Source organism: Convolutriloba macropyga, chromosome 1, assembly GCF_964194025.1.
Source record: "Convolutriloba macropyga chromosome 1, txConMacr16.3, whole genome shotgun sequence".
Lineage (NCBI taxonomy): Eukaryota > Metazoa > Xenacoelomorpha > Acoela > Convolutidae > Convolutriloba > Convolutriloba macropyga.
The window spans coordinates 54,625,364-54,642,801 of NC_134468.1; the positions used below are offsets into that span (position 1 = coordinate 54,625,364).

A 17,438-nucleotide genomic window follows, 5' to 3' on the forward strand; every position below is an offset into this window, starting at 1 on the left:
TTTTAGAGTTCCAACAAACAAAACCCTGAAAAAGGTGCCATGTCTCAAAATAGAAGAAGAGAACGAGGAGGAAGAGATTGAGAGCAGTTTTGACAAGACATACAGCGATGATGATTGGGATGACTTCAAATCCTTGGGATCCTGTTCTTCTCCCAGTGACAATGATGAGTATATCTCTCCTCGTTCGTGTCAGAGCTCTCGCCGAAACTCTGTCGTCAATATCAACAAGGATTCGAAGCCCGAAATACAGAACACGGAACTTATAGGAACGAGTAATGACGTGGAACAGCAAATTGACAAGACTTCGTTCGTTGAACAGTTTAACAGGTTACCTAGGGACGAAACTTTTTTATTCGACAAAAAGGAATCCAAAATAGAAGTGCTAGTGTCTGTAGAATCAGCTGATGAGAAAAATACGTTCTCTCTAAAGTCTTTCGAGTCCGAAAGCTCTGAAAGTGAAAGAAAAGTATTGAAAAACAACGAGGAACCAATTGAATCTTTACGATCAGTCGAAGCGACTGCTTCGCAAAATGAGGATGATTTTGTGTCATCTCGGAACTCAAAAATATCACCACCGTTCAGTAGTATGAATGCTACTGAACCCACTCCTACCACAATAATTAGAGTCGGCAGTGGTAGCGCCTCATGCTACATTGCATCGCCAATCTTGTCCGCTTCGAATATTCACCACAGATCTGGTTCCGCGAAGTCGCGACCCGATTCGATGGCAGAGAGTACAAACATAAAAGGCGTGCCTGACAACTTAAAGCAAGCATTGGAGTGTGTGGCGTCGAGAGAAGATTCTTTTAATGCGTCGTTGGAGGACAAAATTGCTTCGATGCCAGAGATTGCAACCAGGAAGATAACCCCAAAAAGGTTGACAATGTCCGATTACATGGACAGGTATTATATTATAGCCGCGAGGTTGTAAGCTGGGCTTAATGAGCTTTTTCTTGGGCTTTCTTTAATAGCTGCCCTTCTCTCGGCAGGCTAAGATTGTGATCCATTTTTTTAAAACTTGTCAAACATTTGTTTTGCTTTACCTTAGCTCACAGCTTGTTCAACATTTTGCATGATTTTTTCAAATTGCTCTTGAATGAAGTTCATAGCAATTATTGTAAACTTGTGTGTCTTTTTTAATAGCCGCACAGCGATAGCTGGGGCTATTATTGGCCTTCTCTTGGTTTTTACAATTCAAAGAATTTGAATTGTATTGGGGCGCTGTCTTTTTTTACGACTCGAAGAGGAGTATCGGAGAAGTCCTTTTTTTAAATCAATTTTATTGGAGTGATTTTTGAAGCAGGACATGAAACGCGTGAAAAAATCTGGAGTGATTTTGGCGCTGAACAAAAGTGAAGAGCGGAGCGAAAAGAGGGTGGTTTTTGTTCATACCGCTGTTTTTGAGAGAGCGAGAAATTGATGTGTGAAAAAATTTTCTCTAAGCGAGCGAAATTTTTTTGTTCACGTGCGGCATTTTAAAGCAGTTTTTTTCTCATTTATGTTGGTTAAGAGGTTTGGTTATGATTTTGTTTTAATTTCAGGCTGGTTTCGGTAGTGTTTTGAAGGTTTTTGGAAATTCATGTGAATTTTTTGATAATTCGGAGGTTTTTTGTATTTGCTGATTTTCGGGCTAATTTTTGCGTTTTTTTTGACGATTATTTTTTGGCTCAAATGGGTATTGAGGACACCCCTTCTATTTGAGCAAATTTATGATAACAATTGGTTACAGTTTTGTGGGTAAGAATCATTTTTTGTTGAGAAATATGACAAAAAATGGCGAAAATTGGAACTATTTTTCGAACTAAGTTTTTGCCGTTTTTCATTTTTTTTTCTCTGTTTTCAGCTAAGTTTCTTAGCCTATTATGAACTGCTTATTGTTTTGCGAGCATCTGGATACCCTATTGGCTGATGGGAATTTTTCTTTGGATTTATATGCTTTTGAAATTTTAAAGAATTTGATAACTTTTTCCAGTTTTTCAGTGAAAGTTGTTTTTTTATGAGCTTTCTTTTCATAATTTAGCCTAAAGTATTTTTTTTCAAAATTCACCTCAGTGGTTTTAGTAATTACTAGTTGTTTTCATGAAGTTATTTTGACAGATTGTTTTTTCGGGATCTCAATTTATAATAAATTTTGATCAGATTTTTTACATACTTTAACAGATTTGATTTTTTTTACTTTGTTTCATGACTTTGTTGCAAGATAATCATAAATTAGTGAAGGCACGTTTTGTTTGATGAGTAGTTGGATGGCGTTTAAATAGATTTTCACTTCGAGTCGTTTCCGGAATTCTTCCGGCTATGTTTTTAAGATTTCACACATTCTCATGATTTTTGAAGTCAAATTGGAGTAGTGAATTTGGTCACGCCGAAACAGGAAGTGAAACGAAAAAGCGAGTGGTTTTGCGGCGTGAATTTTTGCTCCAAATGTAAAGTAGAGTGAGAAAACGGTGTTTAAACAAAAATTCGCTTTCTCGCTAGTGGTTTTTTGTTCACATGCGGCAATTTGACTCTGATTTTTACGTTTTTTCGTTTTTTTTGGATCGGATTTTTTTCTAAATGGTATTACCAATCCATTCATAGTCCGTTTTAGGTCTAGTTTTCTGTTTAGTCAATGAAAATTCCTTGAATTGTACGTCAGGACTTGTCCTGCTATGTTTTTTTTATTTTGCGTCATGATTTTTGTTACGACCATATGACGTCACAGCAACTTTTTGTTCATCCGTTCATGCAATTTCAACCGAATTGCATGTGTGACGTCTTTTTTTGCTCTTAGTGGAGTGAGTTTTTTTATTCATGTGCGTGATTAATTTTTTGGTCACACGACCTACCTCGCTCTCAAAAATGACTTCCTCACTTTGAAATTGACTTTTATTTACTTTAATTCAAAGAGATCAAGTCAAATGAGTGTGTCACTCTAAATGAAGTTTATTTGGGATCAGCTAATAGAGGCAGCAATAACTTATACAGATTTTTAATCAAAATATAACAGATCAGCCTTCAATGAAAAGACGAATTTTTTTGGTCTGTCTTTTTTACTGTTTTTTTTGGACTACCGATCTACGAATCTATTGCGGCTATTTTCTGGTAATCTGCCCGCTATGTTATGCAAATTGTTCGCTTGACAGTTTTGCGCTTTTCTTCTAGATCATTCTTTGACTTCTCAAGTGACTTTTTCACGCTTTGGTTCTTCATTTTTGAGTAATCTCTATTGCTCTCACACGAAGTAAAGCTTGTTGCTAATATAAATTGGTTGCAGCACGTCGAGAATAAGGGTCTGATGGCGCAGTTGGAAGTGCTTAGGGTCACCGTTCGGGAGGTTAGTGGGTCGAATCCCGGCGGGGGAAAGGTTTTTTGCACCCATGAAGAAAAATTCATCTAGGCTACACCCCCTGAATTAAATTGCCTCGCCTGTCGTTCAAGAGCAATTCTTCCGACATTTGTCGGTTTATGTTTATGTCTCTGGGCTTGTTTCACTCTTTTCTTATTCTGCTCACAGTGCCTTTACACAACAGTTGCTCAGCAAAGCAATCTAAAATGAACAAGGTTAGGATCGCAAAACCAAATTCAAATAGAAAGGGGATGAACTCATAAACCCTAATTTTAGATGCCCGGTATTTGAACATTGTTCTAATTAGTCTTTGTTTCAACGTCCGCATTTAGCTTTTTGTCCTGAAAAAACGTGATGAACAGGTAACGTCTAGCATTAAGTTCTCTTAGAGCCTTTCGGCTTACTAATCGCTAAGTATGCAATTCAGCTGAGACATGGTGTGAAGGGTGGTTCTTAGTGTTTGACCCCCTTCACCCCCGTCAGTTCACCCCCGGAATTAAGCTAAAGCTAGCTTCCCTAAACTGTAGCTAGCTACTAACGAAGCCAACCGCTCGCTAGTCGTTTGAGAGCAATTCGCCCGACGTTATTCCGTTGTTTTTTACGCGATTTTTCGCCTGACCGATTTTCATCTGACGCATTCTACTTTTCGTCCTCAAAAACCGGATAACAGGTAACCACTATAGGGTATTAAGTTCTCTTAGAGCCTTATGCCTCACCAGTCTGCAATAACACGACGCCTTATGCCTCACCAGTCTGCAATAAAACCAAACTGTTTTGAGGAGACAGTTTCATGGTGTGAAGGGCGGTTATTAATCTTGATATAAGTCACCCTACTCCAACTCATCCCGCCCCCTCCCGCACTCACCCCCTCCCTTAACGCAGCCCCAGTCCATCCTCCTCCACCTGGCTGTTTTGGATCCGTCTTTCGTCTAACCCTACCCCAGTCGCTTGACACCTGCACTCCGCTACCCCCACTCTGCTCGACCATCCAAGGCTTTAATCTCTAAGCCCCAGCTGGATACTACCCAAGCCAACCACTTGCGGGTTGTTTAAGATAAGTTCGCCCGATGTTAGTTGGTTATGTTTACAAAATCCATTCTCAAAATAGAACAGTTTTAGAAAAATTTTTGTAAATATAATCAATTCTTAAGCATTTTTGGGTCTTTCAAACGGGAATAAGTGGTGGCTACTGCCCTGCAATCTGTTGCGTCGTAAATGCTTATTTCTGCTTAAAATTTTTCAAGCCGCAAAAAACTGCTTTTCACATTTTCATGCCGCCCATTGTCTGTTTTTGTGTATAAATGCGTTGGTTGAACTCATATGCTGTCATTTTAAACTCAAATTAGTTTTGTCATTTTAATTATTGACTTTTTAAATCATAAAAGAGAATTTTGTTTTTAATTTTTTTTTGTCCGCTTTCATGCTAGGCTTTTATGTTTACATGCGTCAATTTGAAATTGATTTTCTGTTTTTTTTCTGAATTTTTGATCGGTTTTTTTTTCCGAAAGGGCTTTCTCGATCCGTTCATGGTTCAATCTAGGTCTAGTTTTTTATTTAGTCTATAAAAATTTTTTGAATTTTAGGTCAGTGCTTTTCCTGTGTTTTTTCCTGATTTGCTTACCTTTAGATCACGTTTTTCGTTTTACATAAGGCACTACTTTTATGTTTGTCTCGTGACCTACCTCTCTCACTGTTTCATCTAAATGAATTTCGGTTTCTTTCATTCTTTTGATCAAAAAATATAATGAGTACCGCCAGGGTCATAAGAGCAAAATCAAAAGAAATGGGATAAAGCCCGGTCATTAAGTCACAGCGCAGTAGGGTATCAAGCTTCATTAGTGTGGTTGCTAGCTGGCATTTGTATTAAGTTTAATTGCCTTCAGTTTAGAGCTGAATTAAGTATAACTTCTGTCAATTCCTCTCTCATTTTTTTTCTGTTTTAATCCGGATCTACGAACTCGTCCTATTTTCCGGCAACTTGCTGGCTATGTTTTGTGAAGGTATCTTACTTTGTTAAGTTTTTATAATATCAAATTTCTTAGGTAAATGTTTTTTAATTTTTGTTTGAGACCAATCTTTGTCTGAGACAAATAATTTTTGTCTGAGACCAATCTTCTTGTTACTTTTTTTAATTTCCCGTTGCCCTTCGTTTATGGTCAACTGAATTTGCATGATCAACTTGTGACCTGTCTCACCAACCGTTTTAAGGTCCCATTGCCGACTTTGAGACAGGGCGTTAAAATTGAAATGAAATGAACAAGGAAATCAAAACTATTGCAAAAGTTTACTGTATTCCATTGAATAGGTTCCACTCGAAAATTTTTCTTGGATTTTGGTGATTTTAAATGGAATGTTATTTGATCTGTTCTCTTGTTTTGCCGCTTTTGTCGTTTAATCGTCCAGCAATGTTTTAATTAGCTTGCATTTTTGTTTCTGCATCACAGGAAACCCAATGTCGCTGCAATCAAATGTTTTTTATGACCCAATTATTGCAATTGTTGACCCCAGTTTTATGTGGAGTGGTCTTATGTTTTTCCTTTTTGTTGAAATTGAGGACATATTGAATAGCAACAGCTCTTTTGTCCTCAATCGCTATATTATCCTTGGGCTCTGCTCTTTGAAAATCTCAATGAAACAATTTCGCCTAGGATACAATGAAGAAACGCCTATGATGAAATGATTGTTCAACAAATATTATTCACGCTACTGAAGTATGTCTATTCGCATTGGTTCGTGTTTCTGTTTCCATTTGCTTAAATGAATACTTTGCTTCAGGTTAGTACGTTTAGATTGAATTCTTCCAACTCTAATGTCTCATTCCGAGTTGCAGACACAACATGCGACTCCTCGGGAGACAACAACGAAGTAACATCCTTTCGAGCCAACATGTTTGATCTACTCGCAAGTGAAGCACTAGAAAAAGCAGCAGCCGCTTCTACGAACTCGTCCAGAGGAGAATCAAAGGTGGCAAACTTGAGAGCAAAGATTGAAGCAGCTGAACGTCGAAGGGAGGTCAAAGTTCCAATAGTACAGAGGACTGCAGGTGGTGTGATGGATAGATGTTCAAAGCGAATTCCACTTGACAATTGGCAAAGGGATTTGGGAGAAGATCGATCTCAAGATAGATTGCGCTTCATTATCAATGCATCCATTACTTACATCTTCGCGTTTATGGTCGTTTTAAGGACAATGGTATCGCAATGATCTGTCCTTTATTTCTGAAACTCAGATTTTCTAAATTAATTGATTTAATGTTTATTTCAAAACTATCGCTTGGGTGGAAAACTGTTTTGAGTGAAGTGGTCATGAGGGTTAGTGTGCAAAACAGGTTTATAACCAAGCGATAGTTTTGAAATGAACAAAATCAAGTAAAATTCTGGTAAGATGAATGGAATGAGTGAGTATATGAACCGAATGCCCGTCCCATTCAAGTCCACGCACAACTAGAGTTCCCGGGTCGAGGTTTGGTGGTGAATTTTCGTAAGAAATGCGGTGAAAAAAAAATAATTTTCACCGCGTATTTCTTACATCTTTTTGCGGTGAATGCGGTGAATCGCGGTGAATTATTTTTTTTCACCTCGTTCTCAGTATTCTTACAAAAAAGAATTGTCCCTACACGGGTTCGAACCTCTGACCTCCTGGATGCCTTCCAATGCTTATTCCACTGCGCCAACTGTCACTTACTTGTTTGTTAATTCTTGTGAATTTAAATCAGATTGAGTAAACTTTGAAAACCATATGCGGTGAATTTTTGTAAGAAATGCGGTGAAATGTGGTGAATTATTTTTTTTCACCGCATCTAGCGGTGAGAAAAAATAATTCACCGCTTGAGAGAAAGCGGTGAATTATTTTTTTTCACCGCATTCACCGCATTTCTTACATTATTTTGCCATAATAGTCTATTCGGTGAATTTTTGTAAGAAATGCGGTGAATTTGGTGGTGAATTTTTGTAAGAAATGCGGTGAAAAGCGGTGAATTATTTTTTTTCACCGCATTCACCGCAATCACCGCATTTCTTACGAAAATTCACCGCATTCACCGCATTTCTTACGAAAATTTACCCAAAAAACCTCGACCCGGGTTGTTTCTTTCCAAAATCAAAATGATATAATTCAATTTTACTAATGAAGCCGCGATGTATGAAGGACCCGCACTATTGTCTGGTGACGTCACTCTCCAGGTGCAATTTGAGGGATTCAGAGCACAAACAGCGAATGGAGACCTTGGCCGCCTCTCTTCAACCTCAGATGAGAAGGAGCGACTGGAATGGATATCAAAGTCAAATGGAGTCATCCATTGCTCAGAAGGTCGACTTGAACACACGTTTCCAACAGCAAGAGAGACTGAAACACTTGAGTCCGAAACCAAGTTCGGAACCAGACAACAGACAATGGCCGACAGATATGACGAGCCCAATCAAAACAATCAGCAGGCAGCCATTTTTTCTAAGTCTTTGAAGTTTAGTGGGCACAGAACACCTGCAACCCATTATCCTGAATTTTCGACATTGTTTTATGACCTGAGAGGGTTGCAAGGGCAAAGGATAAAGTTTTTGATTGAGCAGATCCGCTATAGAATTAGTTATTAATAGCCGCCGTCAGCCTGTCAACGACTATTATTTAGGCGTTCTCCTTTTTTTTTTACAATTAAAAGAATTTGAATTGTATTGTGGCACTGTCTTTTTTGGGACTCAAAGAGGAGTATTGGAAAAGTGTCTTTTTCAATTGCTCTCGAATTAACTTTGAAGCAATTATTGTAAAAGTGTTGGCCTTTTTATGCAAAATTTTCGCTTGACCAATTTTGCGCTTTTGTTCTAGAAGAGTCTCGGACTTCTCAAGTGACTCTTTCAAGCTTCACTTCTTCATGATTAAAAAATCATTGCTTTCTCCTGTTATAGATAATGCGTTATTAATAGCCGTAAAGCTATAGCTGGGGCTATTAATGGCCTTCTCTTGTTTTTTACAATTCAAAAATAATTCAATTGCATTGGGGCGCTGTCTTTTAAGATCTGTTCACACATTTTCATGACTTTTGAAGTCAAATTGGAGTAGTGATTTTGGTCACGCCGAAACAGGAAGTACAGCCAAAAAGCGAGTGATTTTGCGGCGTGAAATTTTTTCGCTCTAATTTTAAAGTAGAGTGAGAAAACGGTGTTTGAACAAAATTCGCTTTCCCGCTTACGATTTTTTGCTCACATGCGGCAATTTCTTTGTGATTAATTCCTCTTGAACGAAGTTCATAGCAATTATTGTAAACGTGTGTCTTTTCTTATGCAAATTTTTTGCTTGACAATTTTGCGCTTTTCTGCTAGAACATTCTTTGATTCTCAAGTAACTTTTTTACGCTTTCGTTCTTCTTTTTTGAGTAATCTCTATTGCTCTCAGTCCGAAGTAAAGCTTGTTGCTAACATAAATTGGTTGCAGCACGTCAAGCATAAGTTTTTGACGGCGCAGTTGGAAGTGCTTGGGGTCACGGTTCGGGAGGTCAGTTGTTGGAATCCCGGCGGGGAAAGTTTTTTTGCACCCATGAAGAAAAATTCATCTAGGCTACAGCCCCTGAATTAAATTTCGCCTGTCGTTCAAGATCAATTCTTCCGACATTTGTCGGTTTATTTTTTTTCTGCTTTCGATTTTTTGGATCGTATTTTTTAATAGCCGCGAAGCGATAGCGGCTATTATTGGGGACATCGTGGTTCTTTTTTTTTAATTCGTCGTCTCCATCGATGATTCTTACGACCTGACTTCTTGGAATTGACTTCTTGGAATTGACTTCAGTGACTTCTATTGCATTGCAGTTAAAATGTGTGTGTCGGACGTCATTTCTGCTTTTAGGTCAATTGCGTGACTTACCTCACTCACAAAAATGACTTCTGAACTCACTTATGGAACTTTAAATTTTATGATTATAAAATAGTGTGCATCTAAGTAGTGCCAAACTTATATGCCCTAGTTCTTGAGTATTAGTCTTGAGCTTTTGATTTCGAATATCAATTTTGAAAAAGCTCTCTGAGCGCTTTTTCCCTATAGACTGTATATGTCAAAAAATTGACAGTCCGAATCTAACCCAAAAAGTGTAGTTGTCTTTTAAAGGACTGTTGGTTGATCTGTCTATCTTATTTCTTTAGTTGTTTCAATTCATGGAAGGCCACAAGCGTCTATCGCGGCTAGTTTCCGGCAATCTGCCGGCTATGTTTTCTTACTTGTTTTCCCAATCCATTCAAAGTTCATTCTAGGCCTAGTTTTTTTTTGTTTCAACCAAATTTTCATTTCTCGCTAGTGACTTTTTTAATCACACGCGGCATTTTGAACTTGATTTTTTGTTTTTATAATAGCCGACCTTATCTCCTCAGCCGGCTATTATAGCGCTCCTAATTTTTTTTACTTCGTCGACCAAAAAAATGTTTCGCTTTACATCATTTCGCCGCTTTTTCAACATTTTGCGTGAAATCTTTTTGACTTCTCTAGGCTAGTTTTTCTCTTCTCCCATTCTGCTAAAAGTGATTTTGAACATCATTTGCTCAGCAAAGTAATTCAAAATGAACAGAGTCAGTATAAAAAATTGAAGTCAGAAATAGAAACGGGATAAACCCATAAAGCCCAATTTTAGATGCCCGCTATTTGAACGTCGTTCCTATAAGTCTTAGTTACAATCTCTAATGCTTATTTGTACTGATAATAGCCCCTGTAGCCTCTCTCTAAGAAACAGAAGTATGTTCAACTACGAAATGCCATCAAAATAAATCTGACTTAAAAAATGTTTACAAAAATCTTTTTTTTTTCAATATCTTCTTTTCTTTTATTCCCAATCATGCTTATTGGAAGCAACGGCGGCTATTTTCTGGCGATCTGCCGGGTATGTTTATTTTTTATCTGATTTTTTTTGGAAATTGTTTTCCCAATTTACTCATAGTCCGTTCTAGGTCTAGTTTTTGTGTAGTCAATGAAAATTCTCTGGAATTATACGTCAGGACTTGTTCTGCTATGTTTTTTTTATTTCCTTGTCCAAGATTTTTTTTATGTCCCTATGACGTCACACTCCAGATCGTTCACACTCCGTATCTTTCATTCGTTCATGCAATTTTAACTGAATTGCGTCCTTGACGTCACTTTTTACTGTTAGTGGTGCGATTTTTTTTTCATTCGCGTGATTAAGATTTTGGTCACACTTGACTTACCTCACTCTTTAAAAGGACGTGCTCACTTTGAAATTGACTTTTCTTTAGCTTAATTCAAATAGATAAGTCAATTGAGTGTGTCTCACTCTAAACTAATGTTGTTGAGAACAGCTAATAGAAGCAGTAATAAGTTTATCTCTAAATTGAATAAATTTTCCTTTGGTCTGTTTCTTTTACTATCTTTTTGAGACTGCAGGTCTATGAAGCTATTGCGGCTATTTTCTGGCCATCTTTCAGCTATATTGCGAAAGGCGAGAAAAATGTTGCCATAAATTTAGGATAAACGTACAGAAATGCTCAATGTTTAAAAAAATGAAGACCGTTTTCGTTTGCTATTATCGTGCGCACCATTTGTTAGGGACACTTGAGTGTTTTATAGCATCACGTGGATTTTGAAGTACCGCTTTTGAGTGTTTCAATTGGTATTCGCCCAATGCCCACAAAACTTGCGATTAAAATGTTTGCCAAACGGATACAAAATTGTTTGTCTAATGAGTTCTCGGCTAATATCCGATACCCCTTTCTTTCATTTCCCTGTTTGGGAGGCAGTGCGAAATTCAAGTGTGAAGAATTTCTAAGCCAGCGTGTGGCTTTTTCAAGCACGTTGTTCACGTGTGGCTATTTCAAGCAGTTTTTCTTTGATTTTAGCCCGCTTTTTGCTAAATAGGTTGAAGTAGGGGCTGCAGTAGTATGCAGCTCGTTTTCATAGCGTTTTAAAAAATTGTGACGATTAAAGTGCGTTTTATGCTGAATCGCAGCTTTTTCAGTTGTTTTGCGGGTTTTTGGGCTCTTATCCATTATGGTGTGCTTTCCTTTTTACTGGGAATTTCATAGACCTCAACTGCTCGCAATTATATTTTTTAGTGTAAATGTTTTGGGCTAATTTTCAACTGTTATTTGACTTCCGAATGTTTTTCTTAATTTTTGAGCTTTCTAGTGGATGTTAGCTATTTCTAAAGTTTGCTTTTGATGGAGAGGACTCTTCGGGGTGTTTCCGTAATTCTTCCGGCTACGCTTTTTTTTAGATCTGTTGACACGTTTTCATGATTTTGGAGGTCAAATTGAAGCCATGATCTTAGTCACACCTAAAGTAAAATGGAGCAAAAAAGGGAGTGGTTTTGTGGGGGAAATATTTTTTGCGCTAATTTAAAAGTAAGAGAGGATAGTGTTTCAACATTAGCTGGCTTTCTCGCTTTTTTTACATGCGGTTTTTTGACATAGGTTTTACTGTTTGTTTGGTTTTTTATCGCATTGTTTTCTAGATGGTTTACCTATTTCGAGGTCAAGCCGAGGTCTATTTTTTGTTTATTCAATGAAAAATTTTTGGGATTGTATGTCAGGACTTGTCCTGGCATTTTCTTTGAAACTCGCTTTACCTTTTGATCACGTTTTTCGTTCTACATAAGTTACGCTTTTCACGTTTGATTCCTGACTTTTCTCGTTAATAGTTTCATCTGAATGGATTTTAAATTCTTTCACTAATTGAATAAAGCAATGTCTTGACGTGGCCAAGATTAAAAAGAGCAAAATCAAAAGTGTGATAAACCGTTAAAACACTGTTTTCGAGTCATATTGTATTAGGTTATCAAATTAATTAGAGCAGTTGTTAGCTGGTATAAGTAATAAACTTTATAGACCTTCATATTAGAAGCTGAATCAAGTGAGGTTTTAGAATATAATTAAAAGTTTACATCTAATTACAACACTTGTTGATGCTTAGTAAAATTCCGCCAATTTTTAACTCTTTTTTCCTTTTCTGTTTCAATCCCGATATGTGTCAAGCGGATCACGGCGGCTATTATCCGGCTATTTGCTGTCAAGCTCATGAAACGATAGGCTATTATTGATTTCATCGTGGTTTCTTCACAAAAGAAAACATTTGATTTTTAGTAGCAGTTATCAGTTACCATGTATGTCAATAAGAGCGTAAAATCAAAGTTCGAACAATTTCAATGACACATAATTTTAAATGTATTGAAGATCATTAAATAGTAACAATTTTAGACGTTTAAAATGTCAAAAAACGTATCCATGATAGGCTTCCATAAGATGAAACTTCTTATAAAATTGGCTGTTGATCATTTTCTTGATAGCTTCGAATTTGTCGAGTAGAATTTGAATTGATGAATTTATTCCTGGATTCTGCAGCTCTAGCGAAGAAATAGTCTATGGTAATGAGACTTCATTTGAAATTGGGACATGTACTTGGAGTAAAAGAACTCATTTGTGGTGTTTGGAGCTGTTTCATCTGTTCGGTGAAGTGAGTTGAGTGGAGACTTTGGTGTTCATGTTGATCCAGTAAAGGCAGTAGAAAACCGAGTAGTTGAATTTTTTAGACTTCTTTTAGAACACAGTTTGAATTTTCGAGAGAGGTTATTGTCCCGATGAGGCATAGGATATTAGGCAAACGAATTTTGAAATTTATATTTTGAACTATGTGAATCTTAGGCTGCCACCAAAATAAAGTGGTGTTCAAAAACACACTTAAAAGAGGTATGGTATTTATAAAGGTGTCAGCTATTACTATGTGAAGTTCAATTTTTCAAAATTTGAATCAAATTAGACCCCGCCCCTGGGATAACTCGGACCCCAGCTAAACTTTGACAAAAAATTGGGGTAAAGAATAGTAGGAACTCAGGATGCAGTGCTGGGATACATTGAAATGGAGAATGAAAGAATGAAAAAGTCAAAGAACACTTTTAATTGCTCTCGAACGAAGTTTATGCTCGATTCTTTATGCTCAATTTTTGCTTGACCGTTGTGATTTTTCTAGTGACTTTTGCGCCCTTGATTTTTTCGTTTTACGTGATCTAAATTTTTCTCTCATTCACAAGCATCAGCATCTGAACTCAAGTGGCGGCAGTTCGCTACTAAAAGTCAAATGAACAGTTCGCCGAAATTGGTGTAATTTTTTGCTATAATTTTTAGTGTATATAGTGATATGTAAAAACCTCTAATGGCGTCATTTGAAGCCTCCCTTTTGTGAATTTAGTTACCCCCCCTCACCCGACTGAAATAGCTCTAATATTTTTGAGCTCCCAATAGTCGTCCGAGAGCAAGCCGACGTTAGCCGGTTATGTTTTCTAAAGAGTGCCCCTTAAGCTTATGAAGTACTGTTCGCCACGAATTGACTGTTAAAGTTAAATTTTTTAATCTAAAGTCGACGAACATTCCGTTCGCTTAATCGACCTTTCGCCTATTATCCGATTGCCTGTTCGAGTGCTGCAGTAAGACTTCCTGATTGCTTTCGAATAAGTTTAAGCAATTAATTTGGTCGTGTCTCTTCTTTCAGTGCAAAGTTTTCGCTGGAAAGTTTTTGCTCTAGACTATTCTTTCGCTCGTTTAAGTTATAGCTACAAAGCTGTAAACTGAGTGGATCTATATTGCGGTGCTCTTGGTTATTTCAATCCAAAGAATTTGATTTGTATCGGTCCTGTCTTTTTTGTAAGATGTTTTCGCTCCTTTTTCTATGACTTCGAGCTTTTGAAACGGTATAAACAGTCGTAAAGCTCGGCGTGCTTTAAGTTGAAATAGAAGACCTCAGCTGGCTTTAGATTGCTTAGAGTGGTGTAGCTGCTGGGGAGGCCTTGATCAAGGTTAAAAGGCCATTTTTAGGAGCTTTCATTTTCACTTTTTATCGTCTTTTGTGGACTTTATTGTTTGATCGGTCTTAAATTGACGTTTGTCAAAGTTGTCTAACAAAGGTCTTTTGTTAGACATAATTATTTTTTATGACCATCTCATGAGCTATATGTTTTGGTACTGCAAACATAAACACGCAAAATCTTTCACATTTTTCAAGCTTTTTGAACCATAGGTGACTTTCACATTTTTCAAGCTTTTTGAAATGTTTTGGCCCTTTTTGACTTTTTCCAGACTTTGGAGCCTCGAGGATTTGATAATAGGTTACTGCATAGTTGCTGGCATAATGGAATGGTTTTCAACGTTTTAACATTGTGAAGTTTTGCTATTTTTTTTAAAGTTTTAAATTTTTTCAAATTTTCTGAAAATTATTAGCATGTTCTAATTTTATCAATCTTTTTGGGCGACTGAAACTTTGTAGGTTTGTAATTGGGTAAAGATGGTTTCTAGAGACAACGAAATGGATCTGAAGATATTCTTATCACGAATTTTGAAATTTTTAAGTTTTCTGGATTTATTATCTTGTTCCGAGTTTATCGATGTGGGCCAGTGAACGCTTTCGGGTTTGAAATTTGGTTACCGATGGTTCTGGGGATAATGAAAAGATTCCGAAGATATTACTTTAACGAATTTCTGCAACATTTCAATTAAATTTGCCTTTGTTTTCAATTTTGTGAAAATTTTCTGTTCTTATCGATCTTAAACGGCCAATGGAACTTTTTGATGTCTTGCAGTTGGGTTACTGGACATATTTGAGAGCCAAAAATGGTATTGAACATAATTATTGCGAAATTCAGAAACTGTCAATAAATTTTGCAATTTTTCATTTTTGTCGAGTAGTTGTGGCCAATAAACCCAGACTCGTGCGTGGGTTAATGAGTATATTTAAATAGATCAAATTTGGCCTTCAGTGTAAAAGCCTGTGAGTATTAGCCATAATTAGGTTTTTGTTTGTTTTGATTTTTCTAGTTTCCCAACTTTTGAAACTCAACTATCTCTCTGGCATGGTTCAATTGATCCTCTGGTTAGATACAATAGGTTTAAGTCTTTCATTGAATTCCTTAGATTGTATTGCAGGACTTGTCCTAATATGTTTTTTGTTTTGTCGTCTGACGCTCTTTTTTCGTTTAACATTTGTTTACGCCACAAAGCTTAAGTCAATGACCTCATCTCACTAACGCGGATATTTGCGCATGAGGTTATTTTTCACTCACCGTAGCAACATCTTTTAGGTCATCTGCGTAATTAGATTTTGACCATAGGTGACTTACCTCAAGTAATAAAATGATTTTTACACTAAAACTTAAGTTTAAATTGAGTTATGTAATGTCAAAGGAACAAAGGTAATAAAAATGCTTCTGCGGAGCGAAAAGCCTGATTAATTTATTGCTGAACGTTTTTTACATAGTTTTTTGATCGACGTCGATAGTTTTTTCAACTTGTATCTATCTGTTTCTATCGGTATTATACGACACGCAAGTCTACTTCGCAGCTGTTCCGGCAGTCTTTCGGCTTTGTTTAGAAATGAGATAAACAGGGAAAGCCCAAGGGCGTTGGATTGCTGTTTAGTTCTTTAAGTGTACGTTTCGCCGAAGCTGTTGAGGAGGCAAAACACCCTTGCAGTTTTAATTTTTGTTGATTCGGGACCCTTTTTTACCTGGACTATTGTAGATTGCCTCCTTAATCCTTAGCTAGCTACCTTCAAAGCCAGCCTCTCGCCTGTATTTTTGTCCGAGACCAATTCGTCTGATAGAAGTGTGCATTCAGTACTTGTATTCGGGTTGTCGTAAGTCCAATAGGACTTCATTTGTAGATTTGTGTATATGACGTCATTTATTGTTCTCTTTTGTATATGTTTCCTTAAATCAATTGCGTGTCTCTTATTATAAATCACTAATAAATGAGTTGTGCACGCGTACTTATTAAATTTAAATTGAAAATATTATGTGGAATAGACTTTCACAAGAGATCACCTAAACTAGAATCTCATAGGTCTCTGTCAATTGAAAGACAATTGTTTGATACTGATTTGAAAGTAAGGATATGTTTTCAAAGCTTTTTCAAATTTTAGGGGAAAAAGTGTTTGTTTTCAGTGGTCTCAGCTGACTATGGATCTCAATAATCTCTTTTTGCAGCTTTTATGTCAAGTCTGCTTGCCGTTTGTAGAAGGAAGAAACTTGAAATTTGTCTCTTTGTTTGTTAAATTGCTTTCAAACGAAATTTGAAAAATTAGTGGAGTCGTATGTCATTTTTGCAAATTTTGGCAGAACGGTTTTGTTCTAGAATGTTTTTTGCTCGCTTGAGTGATTTGAGTTTTTTCAAAAGAAACTGGTGAAGAGCGAGGTTTCCAACTTTGAGAGCAGCTCCCAAGAGCCTTTGGAGACTCTAAGTTTACGAATCTATGAAGCTGCTTAGGAAAACTCGAGGCAGAAATTCATGATATGAGGGACGATTTTGAGTCTCCTACTGAAACCAGCCTACCTAAATTTGAGCTAACTTCAATCAAAGCCAACTCCTCGTCTGTTGTTCAAGAGCAATTCGTCCGTAATGTTCATAAAGAGGTGTTACAACAGTTAATGAATTACTTAATTATTCCTTTGTATAGTAAACGTCACTAAAAATGTCTGCTGCTCAGACGGGGTTCCTCAAGAAATTCGTCACTTTCTCAGACCAGCTCAGTTGCTGATTGTCTGAACTGGGGATACTAGTCGTAGTCTGTTAACAAACAAAGCGATTAACAGGAAAAGTGCAAGCGCCATCTTCAGCAGCGATTCGTAATCGGAAGACTAGAGCATTCTACGGCTATCATTCAAGCAAAAGGAACAGTCTCGCTAACTAACTATTAATAATCAGAGTTGGATAAACAAGATTAGTAATTGATATATTACAACCTCATTCTTAGTTCCGTGAGCAAGAGAGGCAACTGGTGTCATAAAAGATTCTTGAATCTGTGAGTGACACTAATTAAACATGAGTGCCAGTTTTCCTTGTCTCTTTCTAGTCACGGCTTGTAAATATTTTAGTGAAATAATATAGTTTTAGGATCGCGTAATTATTTGAATTTAAAAATTCGAGTTCGACTTTTTACTCAAACGTAATATCTTTTGTCATACATGACAAAGATTTCAAACCGAGAGCTCTCACAATTTAGATAATTTTGACGGTTTTGGTTGATAGGTTTGTGAAATTGCTTAGGCCACTATTTGAGTTAAGGGCTGAACCTGTGGCACGCATTCAATAGCTGTATCATATGTATCGTTAATCCAGTTAGTCATCTTTACGTACTTGTCTAA

General features: G+C 36.9%; 1 protein-coding gene across 1 annotated transcript in view; it reads left to right on the forward strand.

Annotated features, from left to right (window-relative positions):
• LOC142343344 (uncharacterized) overlaps positions 1-17,225 on the forward strand; it is a 51,971-nt gene extending 34,746 nt beyond the window's left edge. The window contains exons 12-15 of the mRNA XM_075395170.1: positions 7-903; positions 6,118-6,448; positions 7,475-7,761; positions 16,781-17,225. Of these exons, the coding sequence (XP_075251285.1) occupies positions 7-903; positions 6,118-6,448; positions 7,475-7,761; positions 16,781-16,853 (1,588 nt within the window). The 3' untranslated portion in view covers positions 16,854-17,225. The remainder of the gene's footprint in view (positions 1-6; positions 904-6,117; positions 6,449-7,474; positions 7,762-16,780) is intronic.
• The last annotated feature ends 213 nt before the right edge of the window (positions 17,226-17,438 follow it).